The 25,293-nt window shown below is 44.0% G+C and overlaps 8 protein-coding genes across 8 annotated transcripts; 5 read left to right on the plus strand and 3 right to left on the minus strand.

Moving 5' to 3' along the window:
• Nucleotides 1-480: 480 nt before the first annotated feature.
• Nucleotides 481-2,559, plus strand: C922_02648 (hypothetical protein; the record flags this gene model as incomplete). The annotated part of the gene is made up of 1 exon (XM_008818247.1): nucleotides 481-2,559. The coding sequence occupies one exon, from the start codon at nucleotides 481-483 to the stop codon at nucleotides 2,557-2,559; it is 2,079 nt and encodes a 692-aa protein (XP_008816469.1).
• A 1,916-nt stretch (nucleotides 2,560-4,475) lies between these two features.
• On the plus strand, nucleotides 4,476-5,432 carry C922_02649 (hypothetical protein; the record flags this gene model as incomplete). The annotated part of the gene is made up of 1 exon (XM_008818248.1): nucleotides 4,476-5,432. The coding sequence occupies one exon, from the start codon at nucleotides 4,476-4,478 to the stop codon at nucleotides 5,430-5,432; it is 957 nt and encodes a 318-aa protein (XP_008816470.1).
• A 1,506-nt stretch (nucleotides 5,433-6,938) lies between these two features.
• C922_02650 (hypothetical protein) lies at nucleotides 6,939-9,323 on the minus strand (the record flags this gene model as incomplete). Its single annotated transcript, XM_008818249.1, has 1 exon — nucleotides 6,939-9,323. The coding sequence occupies one exon, from the start codon at nucleotides 9,321-9,323 to the stop codon at nucleotides 6,939-6,941; it is 2,385 nt and encodes a 794-aa protein (XP_008816471.1).
• Nucleotides 9,324-10,216: 893 nt separating this feature from the next.
• On the plus strand, nucleotides 10,217-11,461 carry C922_02651 (hypothetical protein; the record flags this gene model as incomplete). The annotated part of the gene is made up of 1 exon (XM_008818250.1): nucleotides 10,217-11,461. The coding sequence occupies one exon, from the start codon at nucleotides 10,217-10,219 to the stop codon at nucleotides 11,459-11,461; it is 1,245 nt and encodes a 414-aa protein (XP_008816472.1).
• Nucleotides 11,462-13,031: 1,570 nt separating this feature from the next.
• Nucleotides 13,032-16,660, plus strand: C922_02652 (hypothetical protein; the record flags this gene model as incomplete). The annotated part of the gene is made up of 3 exons (XM_008818251.1): nucleotides 13,032-13,130; nucleotides 13,250-16,234; nucleotides 16,430-16,660. 3 exons carry the CDS (start codon nucleotides 13,032-13,034, stop codon nucleotides 16,658-16,660), a joined length of 3,315 nt encoding a protein of 1,104 aa, XP_008816473.1.
• Nucleotides 16,661-16,876: 216 nt separating this feature from the next.
• On the minus strand, nucleotides 16,877-19,192 carry C922_02653 (hypothetical protein; the record flags this gene model as incomplete). The annotated part of the gene is made up of 1 exon (XM_008818252.1): nucleotides 16,877-19,192. One exon carries the CDS (start codon nucleotides 19,190-19,192, stop codon nucleotides 16,877-16,879), a length of 2,316 nt encoding a protein of 771 aa, XP_008816474.1.
• A 740-nt stretch (nucleotides 19,193-19,932) lies between these two features.
• On the minus strand, nucleotides 19,933-21,576 carry C922_02654 (hypothetical protein; the record flags this gene model as incomplete). The annotated part of the gene is made up of 1 exon (XM_008818253.1): nucleotides 19,933-21,576. The coding sequence occupies one exon, from the start codon at nucleotides 21,574-21,576 to the stop codon at nucleotides 19,933-19,935; it is 1,644 nt and encodes a 547-aa protein (XP_008816475.1).
• Nucleotides 21,577-23,107: 1,531 nt separating this feature from the next.
• C922_02655 (hypothetical protein) lies at nucleotides 23,108-24,376 on the plus strand (the record flags this gene model as incomplete). The annotated part of the gene is made up of 2 exons (XM_008818254.1): nucleotides 23,108-23,455; nucleotides 23,591-24,376. The coding sequence occupies 2 exons, from the start codon at nucleotides 23,108-23,110 to the stop codon at nucleotides 24,374-24,376; spliced, it is 1,134 nt and encodes a 377-aa protein (XP_008816476.1).
• Between the last annotated feature and the right edge of the window lie 917 nt (nucleotides 24,377-25,293).

Raw genomic sequence — 25,293 nt, forward strand, 5'->3', positions numbered from 1 at the left:
CTTGGAAAAAAAAAAAAACAAAAATGTAAAGAAGCAAAAAGCAAAAAAGCAGAAAAACACAAAGAAACCTTTTTCACAAGTGTGGATAACAACTCGTAACAGACACAAAATCGCAGAATGGTTGGCGAATGAAACAGAGCAAAACGAAAAAGAGGAAAAAAGAAAAAAAATAGCAGAGAGAAAACAGCTAGTTGCTAGCAAGCGCAACGTACGTAAAGGGAGAAGGAACATGACCCAGCACGCTGGAAAGTTCTTTTAAAGTTTGAGTCCACGTAAGCGGTCCATCGAGCGAGGGGACGGCGAAACGGGAGTGGTAGTGGGTGGAAGTCCAAATCGATAGTGCCATCCTAAGCAGGAGTGTGCCGGTGTTTTCCCTGAGGGGTAGTCTCCCTTAACGCTGGGATATATCCCCCCATTTTTGCCACCCGGCTGGTGTGTGCGCCGCTACCCACTTCTCTCCCCCGGAGTTACTGACTGAACATGCAGAGCATGTCGTCGTACGACACGGGGGCGGAGTCCTCGGATCTGAGCTCGTTCAGCCTGAAGGGGAAATCGTCATCCAAGGGGAAGGGCGAGCAGAACGGGAAGGAAAAAAATGTGAAAAAAAATAGCAGCGTAGAGTACAGTGAGGAGACAGAAACAAAAAAGAAAAACGAACAGAAGAAGAAAACTGAGCACAAGGATAAGAAAAGCCTGATGAGTAATACCCAAGGGAGGAATGCAAAAAGTGCAAAACAGAGTGACAGTCGGAAAAACCCATTGGACATGTACAGAAGCAAATTAAAGTTCCTAACGGACAACATAATCCTTATTGGGATTATCTTATCCTTTATGACACTGATCACGTTTAAATATATGGAGGAGAAGTATTCCCTAGAGACATACTTAGAAGATGGAGACTCCTTTGATTATTACGAGGTGTTAAAATGCAAAAGAGGAGACAGCATAAGTAAGATCAAGAAGAATTATCGTGATTTATCAAAAATGTACCACCCAGATAGTAACAAGGATTGCAAAGACTGTGACAAAAAGTTCAGAGAAATTACCCAGGCATACAAAACCTTGTCTGATCCGAGATTGAAGAAGGCATATGATCATTCGAAAGGGAAGGTATTAAAGCTGATTGAATCAAACAGTATCAATTTGACGACAAGGAATTTCAACGATGTGGTAGAAAACTCGAATGACTACTGGATTATTCAGATTTACTCCGACACGGATAACCTAAGTTTGAATTTCTCCAAAATTTGGGAAGAAGCATTTGACATGTATCACGAGTATATATCCTTTGGACGGATAAACATATTGACAGACAAGAAGCTAGTTAAGAGTAAAGTACCTTTTAATGTCAAGATCTTTCCCACCATTTTTATTCTCGCTCCAGATGGGACCTACGAACTGTATTCAAACATCTTCAACGCCACGTCGAAAGATTTCCAGTCATATATTGTTAATAATTATCCTAGCTTAATTTATAACGTGCACGATTTTAACAAGGCGTATTCCTCCCTCATGAAGAGGAATGATCCTGTTAGTAAAATTGGATCCTCTCATATTGACAAAAACAATAAAGTGCTTCTCCTGTCCAATAAAAATAAGTTAAGTCTCCAAGTGAAGCATATCACATTCAAGTTTAGCAACATCTACACCACCTACGCGATTCGCTACAACCAAATTGACCATTTAACCAATGAGGCACTGAAAAAAGAAATCATCGATGCCCTTAAAGTACTCAGTGTTAAAAAGAATGACTACATCAAGGAGAACGAAAATATCGATTACTTCCTTTTGGTTAATAATAAAGCACAAGTGAAGATCATCAGACGAATTTCCTCCACGAATATTAAAAATGTATATAAAGATGCCCTGAAGAAGAATCTGGTAGAAATTAACGCTACCAATGTTGACTCGGTTTGCTCCACCGTGGGGTCCAGACACACCTACTGTTACGTTACCATCATCGATAAGCTGAATAACGAAGATACACTAAATTCACTGAAAAAAATTTACCAACATGTGAATACCTCCTACGCTAGTTTCACTTCCAAGTTGGGGTCAGACGAGATTGACAGCCACATGTTCATTCAACCGGTCTACTTACTAAAATCTAATATGACAAAAAATTTCCTCAATTTTGTTAAAGACAAATCTGTCAATACGTATGAGTCCTTTTTTCTGGACTACTCTTCGAATACCTTCGCCACAGTGAACGAAATAAAAAATTTAAGTAACTACTCCCAGAAGAAGGAAGATGTTTCTTTTCTTTCCAACATTTACAAAGACATCGAAATTTTGACATTTCAGAAAATCCCAAAGTATTGCCTCCCCATGGGGGTTAACTGTCTCTATAACCCTAAGAAAACCTTTTCCTATCAACTGTATACCATTTTCAAGAGGACCTCCAAAATGCAGGTCATCCTTTCTGCCGTCGTGGGTTTCGTCCTTTACCCCTCTTTTAAGCAGTACGGAAAATTGAGATACGCCTGGCTGGCCGCCTCCGTCGGCGCCACGCTCCTCGTCACCAACGTCAAGGATTTTCTGCTCCTCCTCGCGAGTTAGTGGAGTGTCAATCACCAGTGTAGCAGCGTGTTGCTGTGCAGTGTTTTTTTTTTCTCACTCCCTGCGCGCCACGGTTTCCCCTTTTTTTGTTACCTCTCTTAGCGGCCGTGCCCAAGCGGCCCTGCTTGAGCGTCCCCTCATCATCTACATATGATGAACGCATCGAACTATCACCTCTATGGAATGCTCCAATCGGCTTCCCCCAAACCGATTGACTTAATGGGATTGACTTAATGCGATTGGTTATGCAGCTGTTAGTGTTTTTTTCTCTTCCCCACTTAACTAGCGCGCGGCTGATTCAGCTGCCCATTAGAAGGAACTTCATTAAACAGTGGCACATGCCTCATCTTTTGTCCACTTTCCCATCTCGTCTACTTTTCATCCACTGATAAAATTGCAGAAAAATTTTGTCGTCAGAACGGCGCCAAATACGCCCTCCGCCATCCCTAACGTTTTAAAACCATACTCATAATGATGCAGCTGCGCATATGGTTTATAGTAACACGGGTGAAGTAGCTCTAATATGGTCACTCTCCCCAGGAGTAACATCCTATCAGAGTAACATTATTGACCTTCTTTTTCTCAAATTGCATGACATTGGCGCCGTGACTCTTGAAATCCATGCAGCTTCCTGTGTGTTGGCTGCACGCACGTATAAAGGGGCACCCTTTTAACCCACTTCAGAACATCGCCCTCGTGCACGTTGTTCTCGTAGCCAACGCGTGGGGCTCCGCCATTGCCGCTGAGTGTGTTGTATGCACCTACAGGTTGGTACACGTGCATATATATCCCTTTCGACGTGGCAAAAAGGGTGGAAAATATTTTTTTTTCTTTAACTTTCCGCTTGGAACTGTTTTTTCCATCAACAGGAGGGTCCCAATATACAATTTTGTTAAGCCGTCCATGAGAAGAAATAAATTGATGGGTTTACTTTTTTTTTTTTTCACTTTGTTACTCTACGCCTTCCCGCCTCTGCAAAAGGCCTATGAAGTATATGACGTATATGAAGTATAATATACCAAATGGTACATCCCCCAAATGTGCCTTCCAAAAAAGGGAGTATAACTTCCTAGGGAAAGGGAACTTCATTTCATGCGAATATTGCAATTTGTTGGAGCTCATTCCATCGTGCCGCTTGATACGTAGTAAAAAAAAAAAGAAAGAAAAAAAAAATAAGAAAAAAAGAAGAAAAAAAAGAATCACAATTGAGCATATGTAGATATCAGCCCATCGATCGGGAAGATTTTGTGTTGAGTTTGATTTGCCCAGGTGAGGGGAGTCCCGAGTAGGGGGTGGAAAACCAAGGCGTGCGCGCGGTAAACGTAGGCCCATGTATGTGTACGTAATGTTCATACGTGGTCACCTCCGTGAAGTGCCTACGTTACCACACCGTCGCGGCGCATTCTATTTCCATCCCATCAGTTCAGCGATAATGCTGCGTAAGGAGTGACAACCTAAGGAGTGATCATCTGAGGTATGACAATCTTCAGCCGCAAAAGAAAGCATAGCATTACCCGTAAGAGAATTCGAGCAAGGAGAAAGAAGGTAGGCCCGGGGATGCGTTCATTTCACGTTGGTACCTTTAAGTGTATTTGCGTGAAGAGAAGTTTGTTCCCTTTCACTCGTGCACACACCTATGTGGCCTTACCCACGTATATGCACCCTCATTCCCACATGGGTATCTGTGTGTCTCTGTTTTTCCCCGTGTAGACACTTCCCCCCCTTAGAGACGACGCAGCTACTCACTTCAAAACCCATATGCGCGTAAGGGTACCGCGAAAGGCAGCACATCACAACGCAGTTGTCTCATTAGTCCAAACCGTAGTGCACCCGTTTCACGAGGAGCAAGGCACGTAAGAAGAAACATTCTAAAGGAGCCTATTGAGGAAGTCCCCCTTTTTTTTCCCTCAACAAAAATGAACAAAGAAATTGCGGAATACGATTTGGAGGCCAGCTCAAATGTAGAAATAAAAAAAAAAATCAATGAACAAAAGAGCCCGTTGGAAAAGGTAAAGCCATTTGCAGTGGGTGGGGCCAGTGGGATGTTTGCAACTTTCTGTGTGCAGCCACTTGACATGATCAAGGTGCGGATTCAGTTAAACGCTGAAGGGAAAAGCGCAGTTAAGAACCCATTTATTGTAGGCAAAAATATCATAGCAAATGAAGGCATACTATCTCTGTATAAAGGGTTAGATGCAGGGCTTACTCGACAAATTGTATACACCACGGGAAGGTTAGGATTATTTAGAACTTTCTCTGATATGGTAAAGAAAGAAGGGGAACCTTTACCATTTTACAAAAAATGTTTTTGTGCACTCGCTGCTGGAGGCCTAGGTGCCTTAATGGGAAACCCAGCAGATCTGTCCCTAATTAGACTACAAGCTGATAATACCTTGCCCAAAGAATTGAAGAGAAATTACACAGGCGTGTTCAATGCTATGTATAGAATTTCAAAAGAGGAGGGAATTCTGGCGTTGTGGAAAGGATCCGTGCCAACCATTGCACGAGCTATGTCATTAAATCTGGGCATGCTCTCTACATATGATCAATCGAAGGAGTACCTAGAAAAATATCTAGGGGTAGGTATGAAAACGAATCTCCTTGCTAGTGTGGTTAGTGGCTTTTTTGCAGTCACTCTGAGTTTACCTTTCGATTTTGTCAAAACATGCATGCAGAAAATGAAAGTCGACCCTGTGACGAAGAAAATGCCCTACAAAAACATGCTTGACTGCTCACTCCAGTTATACAAAAAGGGGGGCATATCCATCTTCTACGCAAGTTACTCAACCTACTATGTACGTATTGCGCCCCATGCTATGATTACCCTGATAACTATGGATTATTTGAACAATTTGTTAAAGAAATTTGCTTAGCTTTTTTTTTTTTTTTCTGAGTACTGCTGTACCGGTATGTTTATGTGAGCTGGTACAAATTAAGTGAAAACCGCCAGCCTCTCAGTTCGCTGTGCTGACAAGTAGTGGCGAGGGGGGCGGATCCGCAGCCTAGAAAGAAGAAGTAGAAGAGCACACTGGTGTGTGCACATCTCGACTGCTTCACATGTACATCCATTTCTTCTCCTCATTAAAGCCAATTTTGTTTAGCTCTTTTTTTAAAAAAAAAAAGAATCTCCATTGTGTATCTTCCTAAAGCTAAAGCTACCTATCCATGTAAAAACCATTATGAACAAATTGCATTACCCTTTTTTTCTGCTCCTCTCCCCTCTGCCTCCACTGATATTTGTTCATAGTCTTTTTTTTTTTCACCATGTTGAAAAAAACACCCAAAGTGTTATAATAATTTTTTGGTCCCTTTGTGAAAGTTTATCCATTTTTGGAAAAGCTGTCGGGTAGAAGATGCGCGCCGATCTTTTTTTTTCTCTCTCATTTTTTTGCGATGATTTGTTGGAAGGGTAGCCAACAAGTCAGCAACATCCGCATTGTAAACAGATCGTCACTATTCGCATACCTCGCTAGGAGAACGATTGGTACACATTTTTGTTTGAGTTCCTCACCAAGGTATATTTTGAAGAGGCTCCACGGACCGATACTCTCCATGTGCTTAACTTCTCATGGAAGGTTAGCCCAAGTGTTAGTACGCACTATAGAGGCCTCACTAAATTGATCACCCGCTGGAACTTCGCACAGGTGTGTACGTTTCACCTGGGACAGTCAAGTCATTCCTTTTTTTTTTTTTTGTTCTTTTCTCTTGGTGTTGTCTCAAATATGCTTCACGCAACGTGCGCGGATAAATACGTAATCCCCCCTCTGGTGAACGAGGGAAGTCTTTCAAACTGATCCTGCGCCTGGTGCAGTAGTGCACTAAACGGGGGATCGAACATCAAAAAAGGACAGAAAAAGGACAAAAAAGGGAAAAAAAAGGACCAAAATGGGGACAAAAAAGGGGACAAAAAAGGTGTCCAATTTGCGCACCAGATGGGTATAATGCACCTCCTAAGACGCGGTGAAGGGCAAAATGAACGTCGTCCAAAAAGCATTGCATATGTAGAGCAATGTTTTGAGCGTACCTTACAGGCGCGTCTGTTGGATGAGCTTGCCATGGCCTCGTTTCTTCGTCACACTGCTTGGTCAGGAATGCAACCTCGCTGCATCAGCTAAACTGGGGGGAGTAGCAAAAAAAAAAAAAAAAAAACTCCGTAGAAGTTTTTCCCTTCACTGGCGGAATTGCCACAACGGCTAGAGCATGCTCCTTTGTGCCGAGGAGTGTGGCAACTACTTGTTGTGTGCCCAATTGCGGTGATGCTGGCCCTCGCGGTTGCACCGATTGCTCACATTGCGACGGTTGCGGGGTCGGTTCTTTTCTTTTTTCCCGTTCGGTGTACTGGACTCTACGCGTACGGTACCCCCAGTGCTCCTCGTGCACTACAAATCATCGTCCGCCACAGCGCTGCTATTGGTAGACGTGACCGATAGCAAATCGCGAGGGTCAATCTGATCGTTGTACTTCTTCTTTAGCGGATTCTCCTTCATGTTTTTCGTCAAGGATATAATGTTTTGGAACATTTCCTCCTTTTTCGATTTCAGCTTATTTCTAACAGAGGCGTGGTAGTTTTTTTTCCTATCCGCATTAGCGCTCAGGTGTACACTCTCTCTTTTGGCACTTCCGGTCATGTCCGTTTCTTTTTTCTGTTTCCCATTTTCTGGCTCGTTACGCGTGGAATTTTCCACAGAAGATGCAATTGGGTTAAATGGATTCCTTGAAACCATTTTCACATTTTGTTTTTTAAATACTTTCGTTTCATTATCAATGAGGAGGACCTTGGTTTTCGACCTGGCGAGCATTTTCCTCGCGCCAACAGGGGTAATACCACTCATTTTATCCTTCTTGTTCTCCAAAGGAGGAATCCCTTTGTGCATATTCATGACCTTCTTTTTATTTAAGACGATGGTGTAAGGTGGGTTCTTCATAGAACTTAGCCTAGACATGGTTTTTCTCCTCTTCAAGGCTACCGTGTTTTGCTTTTTGAGCTTCCCTTCGAACATCGATTTTTGTTTGCTCAGAATGCTTTTTTTCCTATGTTGGAAGTTAATATTTTTCGTGGGGAAAGTAACGGTACCTCTTCTAAACCTCAACGATTTTGTTCTCCCAATTGCTATTCTGGAGTTTTTATAAGTTAATTCTTTCTTCTCAGTTTTCCTTTTTGGTGGCATAATGTCCCTATGTGGGTAGTATCCCTTCCCCTGTTTCGGGGCACCTTTTTTTGCAGAAATGGCACCCCATTTGTCTTCCTCGTTGGATGTTGACATTTGTTGGGTGTTAGCAGTTTCTCTTTTATGTCTTGACTGTATGAGATCCTTCTTCGCTGCTTCGTACTTTGGAGTAGCTTGTTTGCAGAATCTGCCGTGACGGTCCGGTCTTTTCCCTCTTTCGCTAACCTGCTGATTGAACAAGCTGTGAGGACTGCGGCTATTATGCAGACTACGCGGACTGCGCGGACTCTGCGAATCGTGGGCATCTCTCCCCGATGAGCCTTCCACTTTCAAACGCTCATTCGAAGTTTCCCTATTTTTGCAACTCTCAGTAACGCTATACTTATTCCACACATTTTCATGTTCGCAAATTTTGACCTGTTTGATGGGCTGCCTATCATGCTTATCTCGCTTTGCGCCGTCACCTGGTGGTGGGTGGGACTTTTTGGGTGTTTTTCCCTTCTCCTGCGCGTTCATTTTAACGGCCACCATTTCGTTGTCGTGCAAATCCTCCGCGTCCCTTTTGATTCGTACAGGTGTGTCGTATGGATCATCCCCACTTGTGCTCCCCTTTGTTTGATGCTTGCTACCATTGGGCCCCTTCTTTTTAATATCGTTTATGTATTGGCTTAAGATACCCTCGACTTCGTTCTGCGCTTCCGCATCATGGAGACTTGCCCTCTCCTCATCGGAATCTGCAAAGATCGTGCTGAATTGATCTTCTCCTTTCACATCAAAAGTGACTTTTTGCTCAGAGGGGCGTTGTCCATCGTCGCTCAGGTGAGGATCACTCCTCTGCTGAAGAAATTTTCCGTGCACCATTTGTAGCCCCTTCTGCGAATTCTTATTTGCCTCTTCATTATAGCTGTAATGGTACTCAGGCTCGTCAACATGGACGTAGTCGGCGCAGTTCTCTATTGGACTCTCCAATTCGTTACATGCGCTTTCTCCATCATTGGAACGCGCGTATGTGCCTTCCAAGTCATTCGCAGTGGTCATTTCGAACGAGTTGTAAGGTGAATCCCCATTTCGGCTGCTTCCCTCCTCTGGATAATGAACCGCGGGGTAGTCCCTAGTCTGATCAAAATGGTTCTCTTCATAATGACGCGAGTCCCCTTGCGGTGCGTTGTAATCAATGGGGGAGCTCAATTTCGAAGCGAATAAGCCACTTTGATGACCACTTTGATGACGATTTTTCTCCTTTTTTTTCCGTTTCTCTTTATTACTTTTTTTGTTCCCTCTACATTTGGAGCACTTTTCATATGGGGGATCTCGAGGAACTCCGTACGGGTAGGACACAAACGGGTTGCACTGTCTGTTCATGGTTTGCTGCGCCATAGTGAGGGGGGAAAACACGGACCCGTTTAGCGGTTCGCCAAACGGATACTTCTCGTGATATTCCTTGACATATGGGCCCTCTGGTTCTTTGCGGAAGTATGGATTGTAAAAGAACTGCCTAGCTTTTATATCATTAACGAATGCGTAGTCTTCTTGTGGCCTGTACAGTAGCTGCGCGTTTATTTTTCTGTACCCAGGGATGCAACTGGCCTCTTCCATCATAAGCAAAAAAACGTTCTATGAAAATGAAGTGTTGTATTTGTAATAGCGTTGCTAAATTTTAATTCGGGGGATGCCGACACGGGGAAATAAAATGGAACCCGTATTTTCTTTTTTGCTAATGCGTAAAAGGTGTATGCTGTGGGAGTGAATTTGCCCTCACGCAGAATGTCTATATATTGATGGGAAGCAAAAAGGACAGTTGGTGAAAAGTGTCAGTATATTAAAGCGTATACTATGTTGTGCAAGTGTATAATTGTTGGGGACGTAGATTGGACTCCTTTAAAAATGTATCTTAAAGTTTTCGAAAAAAATGTAAAAAAATGAATATTCCAATTTGGTAATCTTGCTGCGAAAAGGAAATAAAAAGATCGATAGGAAAAAAGCATAAAATAAACGCAGCTTATTTTTTGCATCGATTTAGTTTTTTTTTAACAAATTGTAAAATGTGTGCACAGGTAGCCAAAAGGGAGAAAAAAAAAAAAAACTTACAAATAGCTTGAAATGGCACAACAACCTTGCCTGTTCATATATTTTTCTCTTTTTTACAACGCTGAATCTGGTTTTTTGCGTGGCAACCGCACGTCGTGTGTGCAAACGTGCGTGGCATACGGAATCGCGGCTATTTTTTTTTAACTTTTTCTTAATTTTCCTTCGTTTCGAAGTTTGGTCATAATCTTCCGAGCAGCCCTACACCCTGTGGGGATAAAAATAGCGACAATTCCCCCCCCGCAAATTTTCACCTCGGGAGGGAGCGATACACTACCATTTTAGCAGCCATATGGGAGAAACATTTTAAAGGTGTTCTCCCACTCGTTTTTATGCTACTAAAATAAATAGTGTGGTATGAGCCCCTTTTGCGCGAAAATTTCGAAAGAGCATGCTATTTTGAAATGTACCTATACCACAGGAACAGGTGCGCGATCAAAAAAGGTATACCATTCTTCCCCAACGTAGTTAGTATATGCTTTTTGAGGAAGGAACAAAATGGGGATGCAGTAAAAAGGCGAAAGGTGTTTTGGAGGGGCAAGTCCATTTCGACCATTTCTGAAGGGCGTGAAACAGGATGTGGCCAAGCAAACACGGACCAGGCTTCCACCCTGTTTGGATGTTACACTGAGAAAAGTAGCCATAAAGACATAAGGATTGTAGAAAATGAAAAGGAAGGCAATGACGCCGCTGAAGAAATAAACCAAAACGACATCATTGCAGTAGATTTTGAGGGGACGAATTTGGGGAAGTATGGAAAGGTATGCATAATGCAGGTGTACACGCAGGAAAGAACCCGGGGAGGAACACCCCAAAAAAGTGAGTGCTTATCCCGTGAGAAGTACTACATATTCGACTTGCTAAAAATGTCAGTCATAAAAAGTGTTAAAAAAATAATCGAAAATAAGAGAACGCTAAAACTGGTACACGACTGCAGGGAAGATAGCTCCGCCCTGTATAACCAGCTGGGAATAAAATTCGAAAACGTTTACGATACGTCCAGGGCGCATATGCTACTGATGGAAAGGGACAAAAGTAATGATATATATCAAGTAAGCTTTCTCCAACTCTTGAACGATTATTTGGGGATTAAGGATGAGTGTTTAAGTAGCATCAAAAAGGAAATGTATAAGAATGAAAAAATTTGGGAAGTCAGACCATTAAGTAAAATGTCCATCATTTATGCCTTAAAAAATGTGAAGTACTTATTCCCCCTGTACAGGATTTTTGATAACATGCTTTCAAAGAAAATCGTTTTGGAAAAATCGAAAGATTTTGTAAATTACTGTTTTATGAATTCGCGGTATAGATTACCCGTCGATTTGGCCAAACGGGGCAACATTGTCCAAGCCATGTTGGTCAGTAAGTCGATGCTAAATTGTGTCTTTAAACTAAATAGTACACGGAAAGGAATTGCATGCACCCCATCTTCCGTTGCCCAGTTTCGCGATGTTAAAGTGGGCGATTTTGTTCTGTGTGTGGTAAGCAACAAGTCCATAGATCAAAAAATTTTATATTTGTGCAAGCATGATGATGTGTACGATTACTGGAATTTGAAGGAAAGACCTAGGGGGAAATTTAAGCCGTCAATACATGAGAGTACCACCGACCCGATGATTCAATTTTGCGATGAGGAGCAACCAGCATAGAATATGGTAGGAGTTCCCACCACCCAAAAAATAGGCAGGTCGCTTTCTTGGGCTGGCTAAAGCACACAAAAACACGGACAAACATGCAGATACAAAGACATACACACACACGTCGTATGATGTCTCGTTGCGTGAACTTCTCTATGCGTAACAAATTGGTTGAGAAGATATACTGGGGTGTAGGCCATCTCAGCTGAGATGCTCCGTCCGCTTGAGTGGAACATCTTGGCGATGTGTTAGCCATGCCGCGTATAAGCTCAAGGTCTAGTAAAGGGGGATTCTCCCATCGCGCAAGGAAGTGTTGAACTGAACTGAATCGAATCGGACGCAGTGTACGTATGTGTGCAGAATGAGCCTCTGTGAATAAAAATCTGTTTGAATCCCTAATTTGGGGATTTTCGTGATTGTATTTTTTTTACCGCTTTGAGGGGAACCAATTTTGGGCTGCGCTTTGCAGTTAAGCGGGAAGCGCCGGCTAAACTGTCTTCTTTTTTTTTTTTTTAATTATATATTTATTTGCGTATTCTTTTGTGCATTTCTTTGTGTATTTATTTAATTACCCCCTTTGGGGTGACTTCCTACGCCTACTAAGGGAAGAGCCGAGGCGAATTCATTGCAGTGGGTATATACCCGTGTGGAGGCCCTATTCGCAGCGCTGATCCTAAATCCACATCTAAGATCCCGCATTGTAAAGGTGAAGAAGCTACCACGTAGAAGCACCACCCTGTGGGCATGTTCAGAGGGGAAGCAAAAGCGCACCTCCTGTTTATGCCAAACTGAGCGCACACATCATGGTTAGCATCTGTTCCAGTTTAGCTCCACGCTGGGTCAAGGGAAACAAAAAAAAAACAAATTTTAAAAAAAAAAAAAAAAAAAAAAAAAAAAACACACATTTTAAAAAAAAAAGAAAAGCAAACACTAACCTTTCACGTACACCACAGAGGCACCATAGGTACAAAATTTGCCCCATTCCCGTTAAGAACAGTAAGCGCGTAGATAATTGCGCACATGGGGTGTTCCAGAAGTGCACCGTAAGTGGATCTTCCAAGGGGAGGCACAATAAATGCGCCCTTTAAAAATGTAGATGTGCGCATGGTCATACGTACGATACAGGGAATACTGAGATCCGTTTTTGATTTATAATTTATTTTATCCTTTAAATGGTACAATCTCGAAATTGGGAGGAGAGAAGGTGTACCATTTGTATGTATACCATTTGTATGTATACCATTTGTATGAGTACCATTTGTTTGTGTGCCATTTGTATGTTCACCATTTGTACATGTACCATTTGTGTACAGCAGAGTATATTCTCAAATTAACACTGCCTCTGAGATATCAATAACCCTTTGGCCGCATCTGCCAGGCAAATATTTTCTAGCGGGACACGGCTAGAGGGCAACATCGGGAAAGCTGCAGAAGGATGAACGAAACGAGATCCTACAAATGGGTAATAATTTTAACATGAAGAGAAAAGAGAGGCAGATTTACCTTTCCTCTGTTGTGTCTGGCGTTGCGGCGTGGGCATGCATGTGTTTGTATTGTCCAGTCTAGTGGGCACTTTAGGAAGATGTTGTTCTCGCACCGTGTTGACCTTCGAACGGTTGAAGTGCTCAGCCTGAGTGCACTGCACAGCATATCACACGGAGCTTCCTGCCCCGGACACGTCGTGCACAACGGATGTTTCTTGCACAACGGATGTTTCTTGCACAACGAGAGTTGCTTGCAGAAGGAAAGTTCCTTGCACTTGATAAACTTCCCCTACTTCTTCCCACTCCTTCACCGCAGTACCTTGAGAACGGATGCGAAATAGTGCCCCTGAAGCGGGGGAGCAGCCGGGAGAGCGACTACTCCCTGATGCTGCTGGACATCCAGGCAGACTTCTCGGACTTTCTGATCGAAGAGAAGAACATCATCAGTGATGAGAAGCTAGTTAACCCGGAGGGGAACATATTCAATGTACAGAAAAGACAGTACACACAAAAGCAAAAGACAGCGGGATTAACAGAGCGGGAAAAGTATGTGCACGAAATTGACCATCTATGGGCCTACATGGAATGGCACTACAACTTCGAGGACGAGATAAAGGTGCAGAAGAGCATAGTGACCGATGTAGGGAAATTGAGGAAGGTCCCCAGATTATACGTATCGGCCCATATAATAGAAGGGATGATACATGAAATGTCGAAGAATGAAAACATATGCATGCTGAAGTATACTACATATCCAAGCTTTTACAACAAGTATGGCAATGAGATGGAAAATGTGACGGAACAAAGGGAGAGTAGCATTTACAATCGGTGCAACTACATCTATGAAGTTTGCGATGTTGCGGACAAGTCGCTAGTTTTTGCCAGCAGCCCCGTAATCAACACGACGATTAAAAATGTCCTCAGTATCACCAAGAGTGGGAAAAAAAGGGAAGACTTTAATGAAGAACAGGAGGAGAAGGAAGATATCGTGCAGGACGAAATTTGGCAAATCTATTTATCAAAAAGGATTAAATGTATAAACGATCAGTGGCTTTTAATTTGTATCAACCAGGAAGTAAAGGATATTATAAAAAACTCTGGAGAAATTTATTTCAAGATTTTTAATAAGTACATAAAAGAGTACAATGATTTTTTGAAAAGCCACAACTACAACACGTCGGACGATAAAAACGACATGCATGGCTCCAGCATGTTTCGGGGGCACCATGACAGACACAACATGTTTGAGATGAACAATGGTCCAAATGAAAGCTTAAATTCGGAAAGGCTTAAAAAGTATCGAGTGAATTTAATTTTCTCGGGCAATAAGGACATTAACTACATCCTGTACAAGTTGTGCCTGAACTTGGGAAAAATTAATGACGCCGTCCTGTGCACCAGAAATAAGACGTATAACATTCTGCTCAACGATATTGATGGGACGCTTGCCATTTGCCTAAAGTCGTTTTTTTCCAAGTACTACGGTGGAAACGCGGCGGAGTGTAAGGCGGCGGGGTTGAGTAACACAGCGGCGGAGAGTAACGCGGCCGAGGACCTAGTCAAAACGCTGTCCATCATGGGGCTCTGCAAGGAGAAGCTCGTGCTGTCCGAGAAGGCGACCATTTTCAGCAACATCGAGCTGCTTTTTTCGTACTACCTGATCGTGCACAGCGAGTCGCTGGAGGGGGGGGTCGGCCAAGACGATGCCCCAAACCAGGACGGCGTCATCTACCTCAGCAGGAAGGCCCTCTTCGAAAACCTGCAGTTCTCCACGGAAGAAATCTGCAGCTACCTACTGCACATGCAAAAGTACAGCACCAACAACTTGCTGTTCGTAAAAGGAAGGGGCTTCCGATACGTCAAAAGCGAAATCATATACGAATTTCTCGTAAAGATAATCGAGCTGGTGAGTATCCACGACGAGCTCTACGCGCATCATCACGTGGAGCGGGGGAGAGCAAGTAGTCTTCCCTTCAAACAATACAAGGACGACCTGCACAAGGTGGTAAGGAAGAGGCACGGCATCACACTGCAAAGTTTAGTCAATCTGATTCAGCAGAACGAGACGGAATTTGCCTTCTTAAAAAACAACAAAATTGCAATGGACACATATATCATCCTGCAGCTCTGCTGGAAATGCTGCGACATCGAGAACAAGCACTTTGACTTCTTCAGTCTGTACTACAATTACTACTTCTTTTATGAATACCTGAGTAAGCCTTCTGAGGAGATTTCCTTCGAGGGAATATTTAACGATTATCTTCAATTCTTGGATGATGACAGCCAAGTGAGCGACACGGTGGTGTATTTCAACCTCTTTAAGTTGCACAAGATTATGTCCTTAAACATCCTGCGCTCCAGTGGCAAGGTCGTTATTCACTCGGACGAATTGTTTACCTTCGACATGGACATGTTCACGTATGTTAAGTACATCGACGAGATGTTCCGAAATTTTAATTCGAATGTGATGGACAAAATTATACAAGACTTTATCAAATGTTACCAGTTTTTCCTGGACTGTGGTTACGATCGTCGGGTGAGCGCCGAGAAGGCCCTGCAGAACGGTCAGGCGAACACGCACCAGGAGAAGACATTTCAGACGAAAACACTTCAGGCGGTTGCAGCGCTGGACGCGGCCGCTCATGCAGCAGATGCTATGGCCTCCGACACCACCGCATCTGATGTCTACAAAGACCGAGTGCTCTTCCGAAACAACACCATCCTTAACGTTAGCAACATCAATCACATTTGCAACGATAGCTGCATGTTTGAATATTTCATTGTGGTGAAGTACTACTACACGGATAACACCTTTTCCCTGCTCGAGAAGAAATTGAAAAAATTTATCCACTCAGTGGAGGAAGACTTCTCAAGTGCGCACATGACATCTGCCACGGATTATTCTTCCTCTGGATCTGGAACCGGGGCAGGAGGAGAGGGCCGAGGAGGGGCTCCTTCCTACCATATGAGGCAAAACTATAAAGCAAACTGGAAAAAGGCCCAAAGCAACTACTCCTTGAATTACAAAATTTTTAAGTACCAAACGAATTCCTTCCCACAAATACGCCTGAGCAATAACTACAATGAGCTGCTCTGCTCTGTGTACACCCCCCTGGCGATTCATTTCTCCATTTTTCACGAAAATGTAATTTACAATAAGAAGCGGAACTCCTTTCAACTCATCCCTTCCTTTTTGCTCAAGGAAAATTTGCGCAGCTGCTTAACTGCTCTGTTCACCTTCAAGAATTCCTACTTCGCCCAGGAGTTCTACCCTTTTTTGAATCCTCTGCTAAATAACAAGGTGGGTTGTGGCTTCCCCGTTTTGGTGCCGCGCGTCGGAGAGGGGGGCCGTTCGCCAAGTGTTATCTGTGCAGGGGTCTATTAATGCTACTTCGGCTTATGCGTTTCTGCTAACTCTGCAATGTCACCTTTCCATATAGGTTTCCCCATCGCGCGTTGGCACCTCATTCTCCCCCATCACCACCCCCCTGCGCAGGACCTGATCGGAACCATCGCCGTCCCCCCGCTGCGCCACTGCAGGACCAAGCTCATCGAACGGGAAAACGAAAAAAACGTGGAGTTCCTTGAAACGGGAAGTATCGTCCTCTCAACGCTGAATAGTGATATGAAGAGTTACACCAACTACGGTGCCCATAGTCGGAAGTTGGTTGAGAAGCTGTGTAAGCTGTACAACTGCAACTTGCCCGTGAATAGCTTCTCCCCTTGATGGTTCTTCCCCCCCAGACTCCCCCCTTTTTTGGCGAAGACCTCCGTCGACCATTCTGCATCCTAGTTATCTCCTCGTTTGTGCCATATGGGGATACCCTTATGTATGTGTGCCGTTTGTGGATCCCCCTTCACGTCAACAGTTATTCCGTAGGTTGTCCCCCTTGCACCCCACCCCCCAAGTGTGGACAACTGTCGGGGCGTTGTAGTCTATCCATTAAGGAGTGACACCTCCTCTAGCATCCCCCGTTAACAAATTTTTCCCATCTCCAGAGTCGCTAACACTCACATCATGCCCCCTCCCGCGAGACTTCTTCAAAAAGTAGTCGAAGTTTTCCATGTAGTTGTGCTCGTACATATGTTTGACATTCTCTGGTAGCTCATAATTCTGCAGCCGTCGTTGTCCCTCCCTAACGTGGCTGTGCGTAGGAATGACATAGTCCTCTATATTTTTGGCATACATTTTGTGACTGTTTAGGACGTCCTGAGGGTATATAAGATCTCGTATCTTCTTGCTGAGGAGCTTTATGCCTAGGCCGAACTTGGCAGAGGTGCCAATAACTTCTATATGGGGGAACAAATTTTGCAGACGGAAATAAAGAGAGTCTAGATTTAGTAGGGCGTTCTTGTGTAGCATGTCACACTTGGTGGCAACGACAAGTTCCTTTTTTTTTAAGTAATCCGGATTGAAAAGGAAGAGTTCATTTCGAAGCATTTTTATTTGCTTTATTGTATCGTTATGGTAGTCCTTTAGGTTGGCACGGGATTCCTTCGATGTGTGGACATGATTACTTTTCTGTTCACTGGAGTTGTCCCTCTGTGTGTGTGGCGTTAATGCGTCCACGGCGCCCATCGCGTCTATGGCGTCCATCGCTTCCCTGCCACTCCCCCCCTTTAGGCTCTCCGTGTAGTAGTCTTCCACCTGTGTGTCGTCCACATTTTCAAGTTTGTCACTCGCAACGTCGATGACGTAAACGATAAGCTTGCTTCTGTATAGATGTCTTAGGATCCTCTTTCCCCGGCTGCAATCCTTGTGTGCGTTATGAAACAGGAAGGGGGTATCCAGCAGGGTTATTTCGACCCCATCGATGTAGTTAATGTTGGAGACGTGTGGTATGGTGGTGCTAAATATGTGACTACTAATGTTCCCATAGTACCTACTGAGGCTACTGCAGAGGGATGTTTTTCCACTGTTCTCAATGCCAATGAAGGCTACATCGTTCAATAGTCGGAGCTCCAATTCGAGGAGCATCTTCTCCCCCTTCTCAGGCAATCTATAATCATGCTTTTTAAAAAAAGAATATGATATTCCTCCTTTTCCTCCTCGAGCTACCAACAGTTCCTCATTTTCCTGTAAAAATTGATACCAAAAAATGCTTTTATATATCTTCCTATTATTTTCATTTTTTTTTTTACAGTAAATTCTCTTCCGGACAATTGTTCCTACCGGCACGAATACGACTTTGTCACTGCCATCTTTTCCTCGGCTGTTTTCTTTAAAATTTTCTCCATCATTTGCTTTAACCTTTTGTTCTATTTTGATTAAATCGTAAATGCTTCTTTTACTTTTCAGAATGACATTTCCTCCATGACCTCCATATCCTTCGCCCTTTAACTTTTTACTCCTTCGTCTTTTGTAGTTTGGCTCTCCCCCTTTCCCTGACTTGGCTACTACCCACAGGAAGTCGCAGAAGCGCCTTTCGTTTCGCATCATCAGGTGGTCAGTTGGTTCGGTGAGGATTCTCATCAGTGCTTCGTTTTTCGGGGTATCCCAGGGAACTGCGTCATCACTTTGGTGTCCGCAATTTGTGGGGGAGGCTTCACTTTCCGCATTGGCCATGGATGTTGATCCCCCCTTCGAAGGGGAACCCCCATACCTCCCCCTTTCGGGAAAACATAAATTGGCATCTTCAGTTTCGCGGACGCTTCTCAATTGGGGGCTCATCACGGGGTCTCCCCCTGTGTAGCTCTCCTCAGTCTGATCCCCCCCGGGTTGGACACCTTCGCAGACACTGACCGCCGCTGCATCACCGTTGGAGGAGCTCCCTGTGCATGTTCCCCCCTTTCGCCTGCGCACAACGAATTTTCTTTCTCCCTTAATGTAGACACACTCGCTGTTTTCGTAGACATCGTCCTTTTCGTGCACATCGTCGTTTCCGTACACATCGTTTGTTTCGTACACATGGTCCTTTTTGGGCACATCGCTGTTGAGGTCACGGTGGTCACTATACGCACTGCCTTCGCCACAATGTGTTGGTGTGCACTCCCCCAAGGGGGTACTGCTCGCCGCGTTTGCCTCATTCGGAGCCTGCACCGCCTGCACAATGGAAGAACTGCGTTTCCCCCGGAGGGGGCGCTTGCCCACCCCCGCGCTGCATAACGAAGTGAAGGTGGCGCTTCTTGGCGTGCAAAAACGAATTGCACCTTTCGACTTGGCCCCAAGGCTTACAGTCGAGACTCCCTCATGTTTTAACAAAAAAAGGACGATTTCTCTCTGGGGGAAACGTAAAAAAGAAAGTTTTTTTATGAGCATAAGTCGGTAATTTGAAGTGAAACAATATAGGCGAATTGCTTTGCAATAGTAGATTGAGAAAGACTTTCATCTCTTTGGTGAGCTGCGAATGGTAACTTTTTTTATGGGCCACTCTGCGTGATGCCCCTTCTCCAGGGGAAAACACACGAATGGGAAAAATGCAAACAATTGAGGAGCGAGTTGGATTTTTACGGATGAAAATTATTTAAAAGTGTTAAGGAGGATGAAAACAGGAGAGAAAAAAAAAATTAATCAAGTCACGCCACGAGGTGAAGAAGAAGGATTAATTTGTTTATTCTTCATTATTTAGGTTCCATTGAAAAAAGAAAAAAATAATAAAACGCATGCAGGTGGCAAACTCCGCTGTTAGGCCACACTTCACCAATTATAACCTTCGAATGGGGGAAAAATGCATGGGTGCTTCTTCACAGGGGCACCTGTTAACACACGCTTTACTTTAGGAAGGCGTCCCCAACTTTGGGGTTCACAATGCGAGGGTCTATTCAAATCGGGCAGGGTGCAAAAAAAAAAAAAAAAGAGCCACGGGGAGTTGGGCCTCGATTCGTCTGCCAATACAACATGTACACGTGGGCACATACTCGATCGGGAGGGTAAAAATGCAGGGGGAAGCATACAAATGTGCGCAGCGGGGGAAATGAAGTGACTATTTCGCAGTCCCGTTGGGCTGTCCCAAACGTGCTGTTAAACCGGGCGCTTCGCCGCTTTATCGCTTCGCCGCCTTACAGCTTTATCGCATTACCGCTGCACCCCCCCGCGACGTAGCGCTTGTAGATGATCGAGGCAGCGTAGCCCGTGAGCAAGCCCACCCGGAGCAGCGAGGAGCCAAAGCTGCTTACCATGGCCACGTTGCTCATCGAGTTGAGAGGCTTCAAGACATCCGAAATGTTGATAAAGGACAAAACGACAAACCAGCCATTTAGGTAAATGTTGGAAAAAATCAGGAGGCACTTAAAAACAAAATTTTGTAACAGGGCCGCATCTGTCAGGGGGATTATCAAACATAGGACGGATAGAAACGTCCTTGCGAGCGAGTATATGAATACCTTCCTTTGTGGCAGAAGAAACATTTTAAAAGCTGGTACTGTCTCTGCAAATGTTGGGAAAATCCTACTGACACAGTCAGCCAGCTGTACCATGCCAATCAGTATGTATCGCTCATCCACATTTTTTGTCCACATTTCTGGGCAGACAACAGGGAAAACTGCGATCTTCAGGAAAATATTATAAAAGGTGCAAAACAGGAAAACGATGGACTTCTTGTAGAGGAATGCCTTTATCCTGGCTTGCTTCATCATCTCGTTTAGCTTGACGTTGTATGAGGAGATATTTTGGAAGAACCGGCTCTTTGGGGTTACCTCCATAGGGTTCATCTCGTCCATCCGGTCCTTCGTATCCTTCGCATCTGCCGAAGCTTTCTTCTCAGCTCCCTTTCCGGGCTGCTTGTCCTCGTCGCCTTCACTTCCACTGTAGCGACCTTCGCGAGTGGAACCCTCGACCGATATCACGAAAGACGCCCCTCCGGTTGTTCCCCCCGCCGTGTCGAACAGCGTACCTCTTCCACTCCGCGAGCGTTTCCCCTCCCTTTCTTCCTGGTATATCTTGAACTTACGCTTAAACTCATCATTCCTTTTCAACAGGGAGTAGCAAACGAAGGAGACGAAGATAAAAGTGCAATTAATTAAGCAGGTGGCAAATATGGAATGCATAAGCTTATGTACGTCTTTGTCAATTTTTATTAAAAAATAAAAAAATGTAGACGTAATGAAAAGGGAGTAAATTCCAGTCAGACCGTACGACAAACAGATCACTTTGGAGCTATTCACGACGATGGTCGCAATTGAAAAAATCATAGTCTTCATCATAGAGCAGGTTGCACCGATGAATCCAATGAGCAAATAAAATAAAAAGGTCCGGTCATAGTAGTACTTTACAACAAGAGGGTACAATAACTGGAGGATAAACGAAATGACAAAACATATGTCATAGGTCCTCGTCTTCACTTCGATAAATAAAGAACTGATTAGTGAGATGGACACCAAGACGGAGAAGTATAAAAAGAAGGTAGATGACACCACGATGTTTCTGTTTAGCAGTTCGTGGATGTGGGGGGTAGTGTTCAAGACGCAGTTGTACAGCAGCACGGAGGACATTCCCATCAGGCAGAGGGTTATGTTTGCAAACGTGTTGCCAGATTGGCGGTGCTCTTTGTGAGGTGGTGTGCTCCTTTCTCTCGTGTCTGCTCTGATATTGGCTTGCGCGTCGTTTTTCGCTTCTGCGATGTTTTTCCTTTCCGAGTTGTCTTCCCCGACGGGTTGCGCCGGGGGACCACCCGTCGAGTTCGTTCGCTTACTGGGTGTGTTCATTTGGTGGGATGATGCGGAGTGACGTGCGGTGGTTCTCGATTGTTCGCCTTGATTCGCGATTATTCGTGGTGATTCGTGTTGATTGGCGGTGATTCGCGTTGATTCGCGGCGGTGTCTGACGGTGCACAGTTGCCTACAGTTATATTCGCCTTTCTCTCCCAGCCAGGACATGTAACAGGGGCTCCGTTTTGGAAGGCCCCCTCCCCTTTTTGTCCCTTTACTTGGTTATTGAAGACTTCCAGGGCCAGATGGCTATTTTCCTGGGCCCTCTTCTGGGGTCAAAAGTGGTTACGGCATATTGTACGTCCAACACTTCTTTTCCCATCACCGTTTTGGCCAACGCAGGCCTCGGGATTCTTCTATAGGAGCATATAGGTCCAGTGGTACACCCAAGTGTATAATTAGGCGGTTCTGTTTTCAGGGAAAATACAAAATTGGCAAAAATTCCACGGGGCCCAAAAAAACATGGAAAAGAAAAACGTGGAAAAAGAAATGTGGGAAAAAAAAGAAGCACAAATGAAGAAATGCTCGGATTGGGCAAATTAGTTCGGTTTGGAAAAAACGCGACTCCTTTTTAAAGAGGAAAAAACTTCACGTTGGGGACAAGTCCAAGCCGCTCACAGAGATGAGGGCTTAACATGTTCACCTTGGACTGCTGACCTTTGTGAGCAACTTCTCTCTTTCTTTTTTTTTTTTTTTGCTCATGTGGGAAAGAGGAAAGGTCACAAATGTGCCACTTTTTTACGCGCATGTTTACATAACAGCGTGGAGTCTCTCCGCTACCACACCCAGCGCCGCTACAATCTCTATTGCGAAAAATGGATTCATCGATTTGTGTCCCCATTTGTTAATCCAGATAATCCTACGATACGTAAGAAATGGCGTGGTTCTTCAAAAAAGGGGCTCCAGCGTCAGGGATTTTTTTGACCACCATCCAACCTTATGGGGGCATGACATCTGGGGAGACTTTGCACAACAACATTGTGCAGTAGGTGGTATATATAAATCACCGTGAATGAGAGTGTTTCCTTTCGAAGGACTTGTAAAATTTTGAGAAACATGCTTTCCCTTCCTGTGAACATTACATGTGGTTTTCGCATGAGAGGGAAAACTTCCCCTTCGAGGTAGAGGCAATTTTTATTTTTTTTTATTTTTCTTCTTTTTTACCCTATGTTGTAGCAACACAGGAGATGTCCTCATCGGTGTTGTATAGATCGACATTAACTGTTGTGGATGCCCCAAAAAACCACTATTTTGGAGTGGCTGTCTTAGTGGAGCGGAAGCATATAAAATGTGTTCCCCCCCCCTTGGTGTTTTAGTGAGCAGCCAATATTTTACCGCTTACGGGAAAGGAAAAGGAAAGTGTGCATCATTATGCTCGGAATGGTACACACTTGAAGGGGGTTAATTGAGGGTCTAATCTTAGGGAGCGGCAAATGGGGCCTTACCTCCTCGAAGTAGGTTTTTCTTCATTTGGCCTCATATCAAGGGAGCCAATTTTTTTCTTTCTTTTTCCCACTCCTTTAATAAAATGATAAGAAGGTACCTGAAGATATACCCATCCATCTACTACACCAAACATGTGAAGACCGCCCCCGAAGTGAATGAGCAGTCCGTCTTGTTGAAAAAAGATTACGTGTTTAATCAGTATGGTGGACAGGAGGTTTTCCTAAATAATAAGCTAAAGAAGGGACAGGACGAAAACGAAGTAAAGAGAATCTATTATTTCAAATTGTGGAACGCCCTCACCGAGTATAACTTCACTCTTTTTGAAAATACCATTCAGCAGTTTTTAAATGAGGGGCACAAGTATGACGAGGTTGTCTACTCCATTTTGATCCACTCGTACGTGCTGAACCATAAGAAGAAGAATGAAAATGTAGGTGGATCAGTGCTATGACTGCGTCGCGCAGGGCAGCGGGGCGGCCGCCTAGTTCACCACATTCCTCAGTGCAAGCCTGACCGCTTGCCCCACCGCTTGCCTCACTGCCTCACCGTGTGCCCCCCCGCGCAGGCCTATCTCGTGATCGAAGAAATGAAGCGCAGCTACATGCACCCGGCCATCATAAAATTGAACGAGAGGATGATAAACTCGTTCCTAGAACTGGAGATGATTTTCTGCGAACCATCCAAGAGCCTGTGGATAAACATATGCCGACTCGTTTGGGAGACGTCCATAAAGCTCAACAGAGAAAGGAAGAGGAAACTAAAAGAGAAGCTGAAACTGATGCCCCCAAACGATGTCCTAACATTGACTAGGGAGGACTTAAAGCTTATGCTGAAGAAGGAGTATGAAGAAGCTTTATTAAATATGGTTGACACGATGGCGCTGGAGGACGATTCTTCATATGATCACGTGCTAATTGGGAATGACGAAATGGATGATTCAATGGGGGAAGTAGTAAGCGGCGAGGAGGGCGGAGTTACGCAAAGCACCCACCTCCCGGAAGGACTAAATCATCTCCTTTTAGCTCCAGCCGAAAGAAGAAACAAACACACTTACGACGATGAACTGTATGATTTTCATAATGACTCAACTGATTGGATGCATTACCCAAGGGATGGCGCCGAAAGCTTTAAAGATGGTTTCTCTTTTTTATACGGACAAGGCACAGGAGAGGGTGAAGAAGAAGGTTCCTTGGACGATGGGGAGCTCCAAAGTTTTATGGACGTCGGACGGGAAAACCCACTCAACGACGACGTGCTGGAAAATGCGAAAGAAGATGAAACTGACGACTCGTTTGAGGATAACGAAGATTTTGACATTCAGCTTTTGAGAAAGTACTACAATTTTAAGTAGGTTGAAAGAGGGAGGGGGAGTTCCTTTTGTTGGGAGGGTTGCTGAATCGCCTTCGTCAGCTTCGTCGGCATTCATTTTATTTTGCCCCCATTTCGATATACCTCATCCTATTCCTGTTTATCTGCTTTGCCCATGATCAGCCATTTATTTTGGCAGTTCCCCTTTTCGTCCCTAACCATTAGGGCTAGTCATTCGGCTTATCCCCTTTTCCAAAAGGTGCATCTTCCATTTGTTACAATTTTTGATGAACATTTTTTCCCCACCGTGTGACTGACCACTTTGTATGGCGCGATTTACCTAATTTTCTCAAGTGCGCCATGAAGGCCCTCCCCATAATCCTTCCCCCCCCTGTGCATTCATTTAACATGCGAAACAGAAAGAAGAAAAAAAAACTCGCAAATTGAAGGGACGCGAACAATGCTGCAGCTTCGTTATCAGACGGAGAACGTTTTGTTCATAGAAGAGGAAGAGGAAAAACAAGGCAGAAACGGAAGGGGGTTAAGGAAGTTTCGTCTTTTTTTTTTTTTTTTTATAATCCCCCACTAGCCACGTACTTCATATTCGCGAATATAGCATAAATGTACATAAAACATCAGGGATGGAGAAGAAAAAATTGAACCTCTGCAAAGACAACGAACCTATCTTTTGAGCATCCAAATGGGACGACATGCATTTCGCAAAACTGTCATAAGAGCCACTAATTTTTCTCACTTGTGAGGTTGGGTATACCGTTCGGTGGTGACCTGTGGCACAAAAAAAAATAAAGCAAATTAAAAAAACATATTTAAAAAAGGGCATATTAAAAAGGCCAATTAAAGAGGCAAATTAAACAGGCAAATAAAATAGGCAAATTAAACAGGCAAATAAAATAGGCAAATTAAACAGGCAAATAAAATAGGCAAATTAAACAGGCAAAT

The sequence above is a fragment of the Plasmodium inui genome, assembly GCF_000524495.1.
Source record: "Plasmodium inui San Antonio 1 unplaced genomic scaffold supercont1.9, whole genome shotgun sequence".
NCBI lineage: Eukaryota > Apicomplexa > Aconoidasida > Haemosporida > Plasmodiidae > Plasmodium > Plasmodium inui.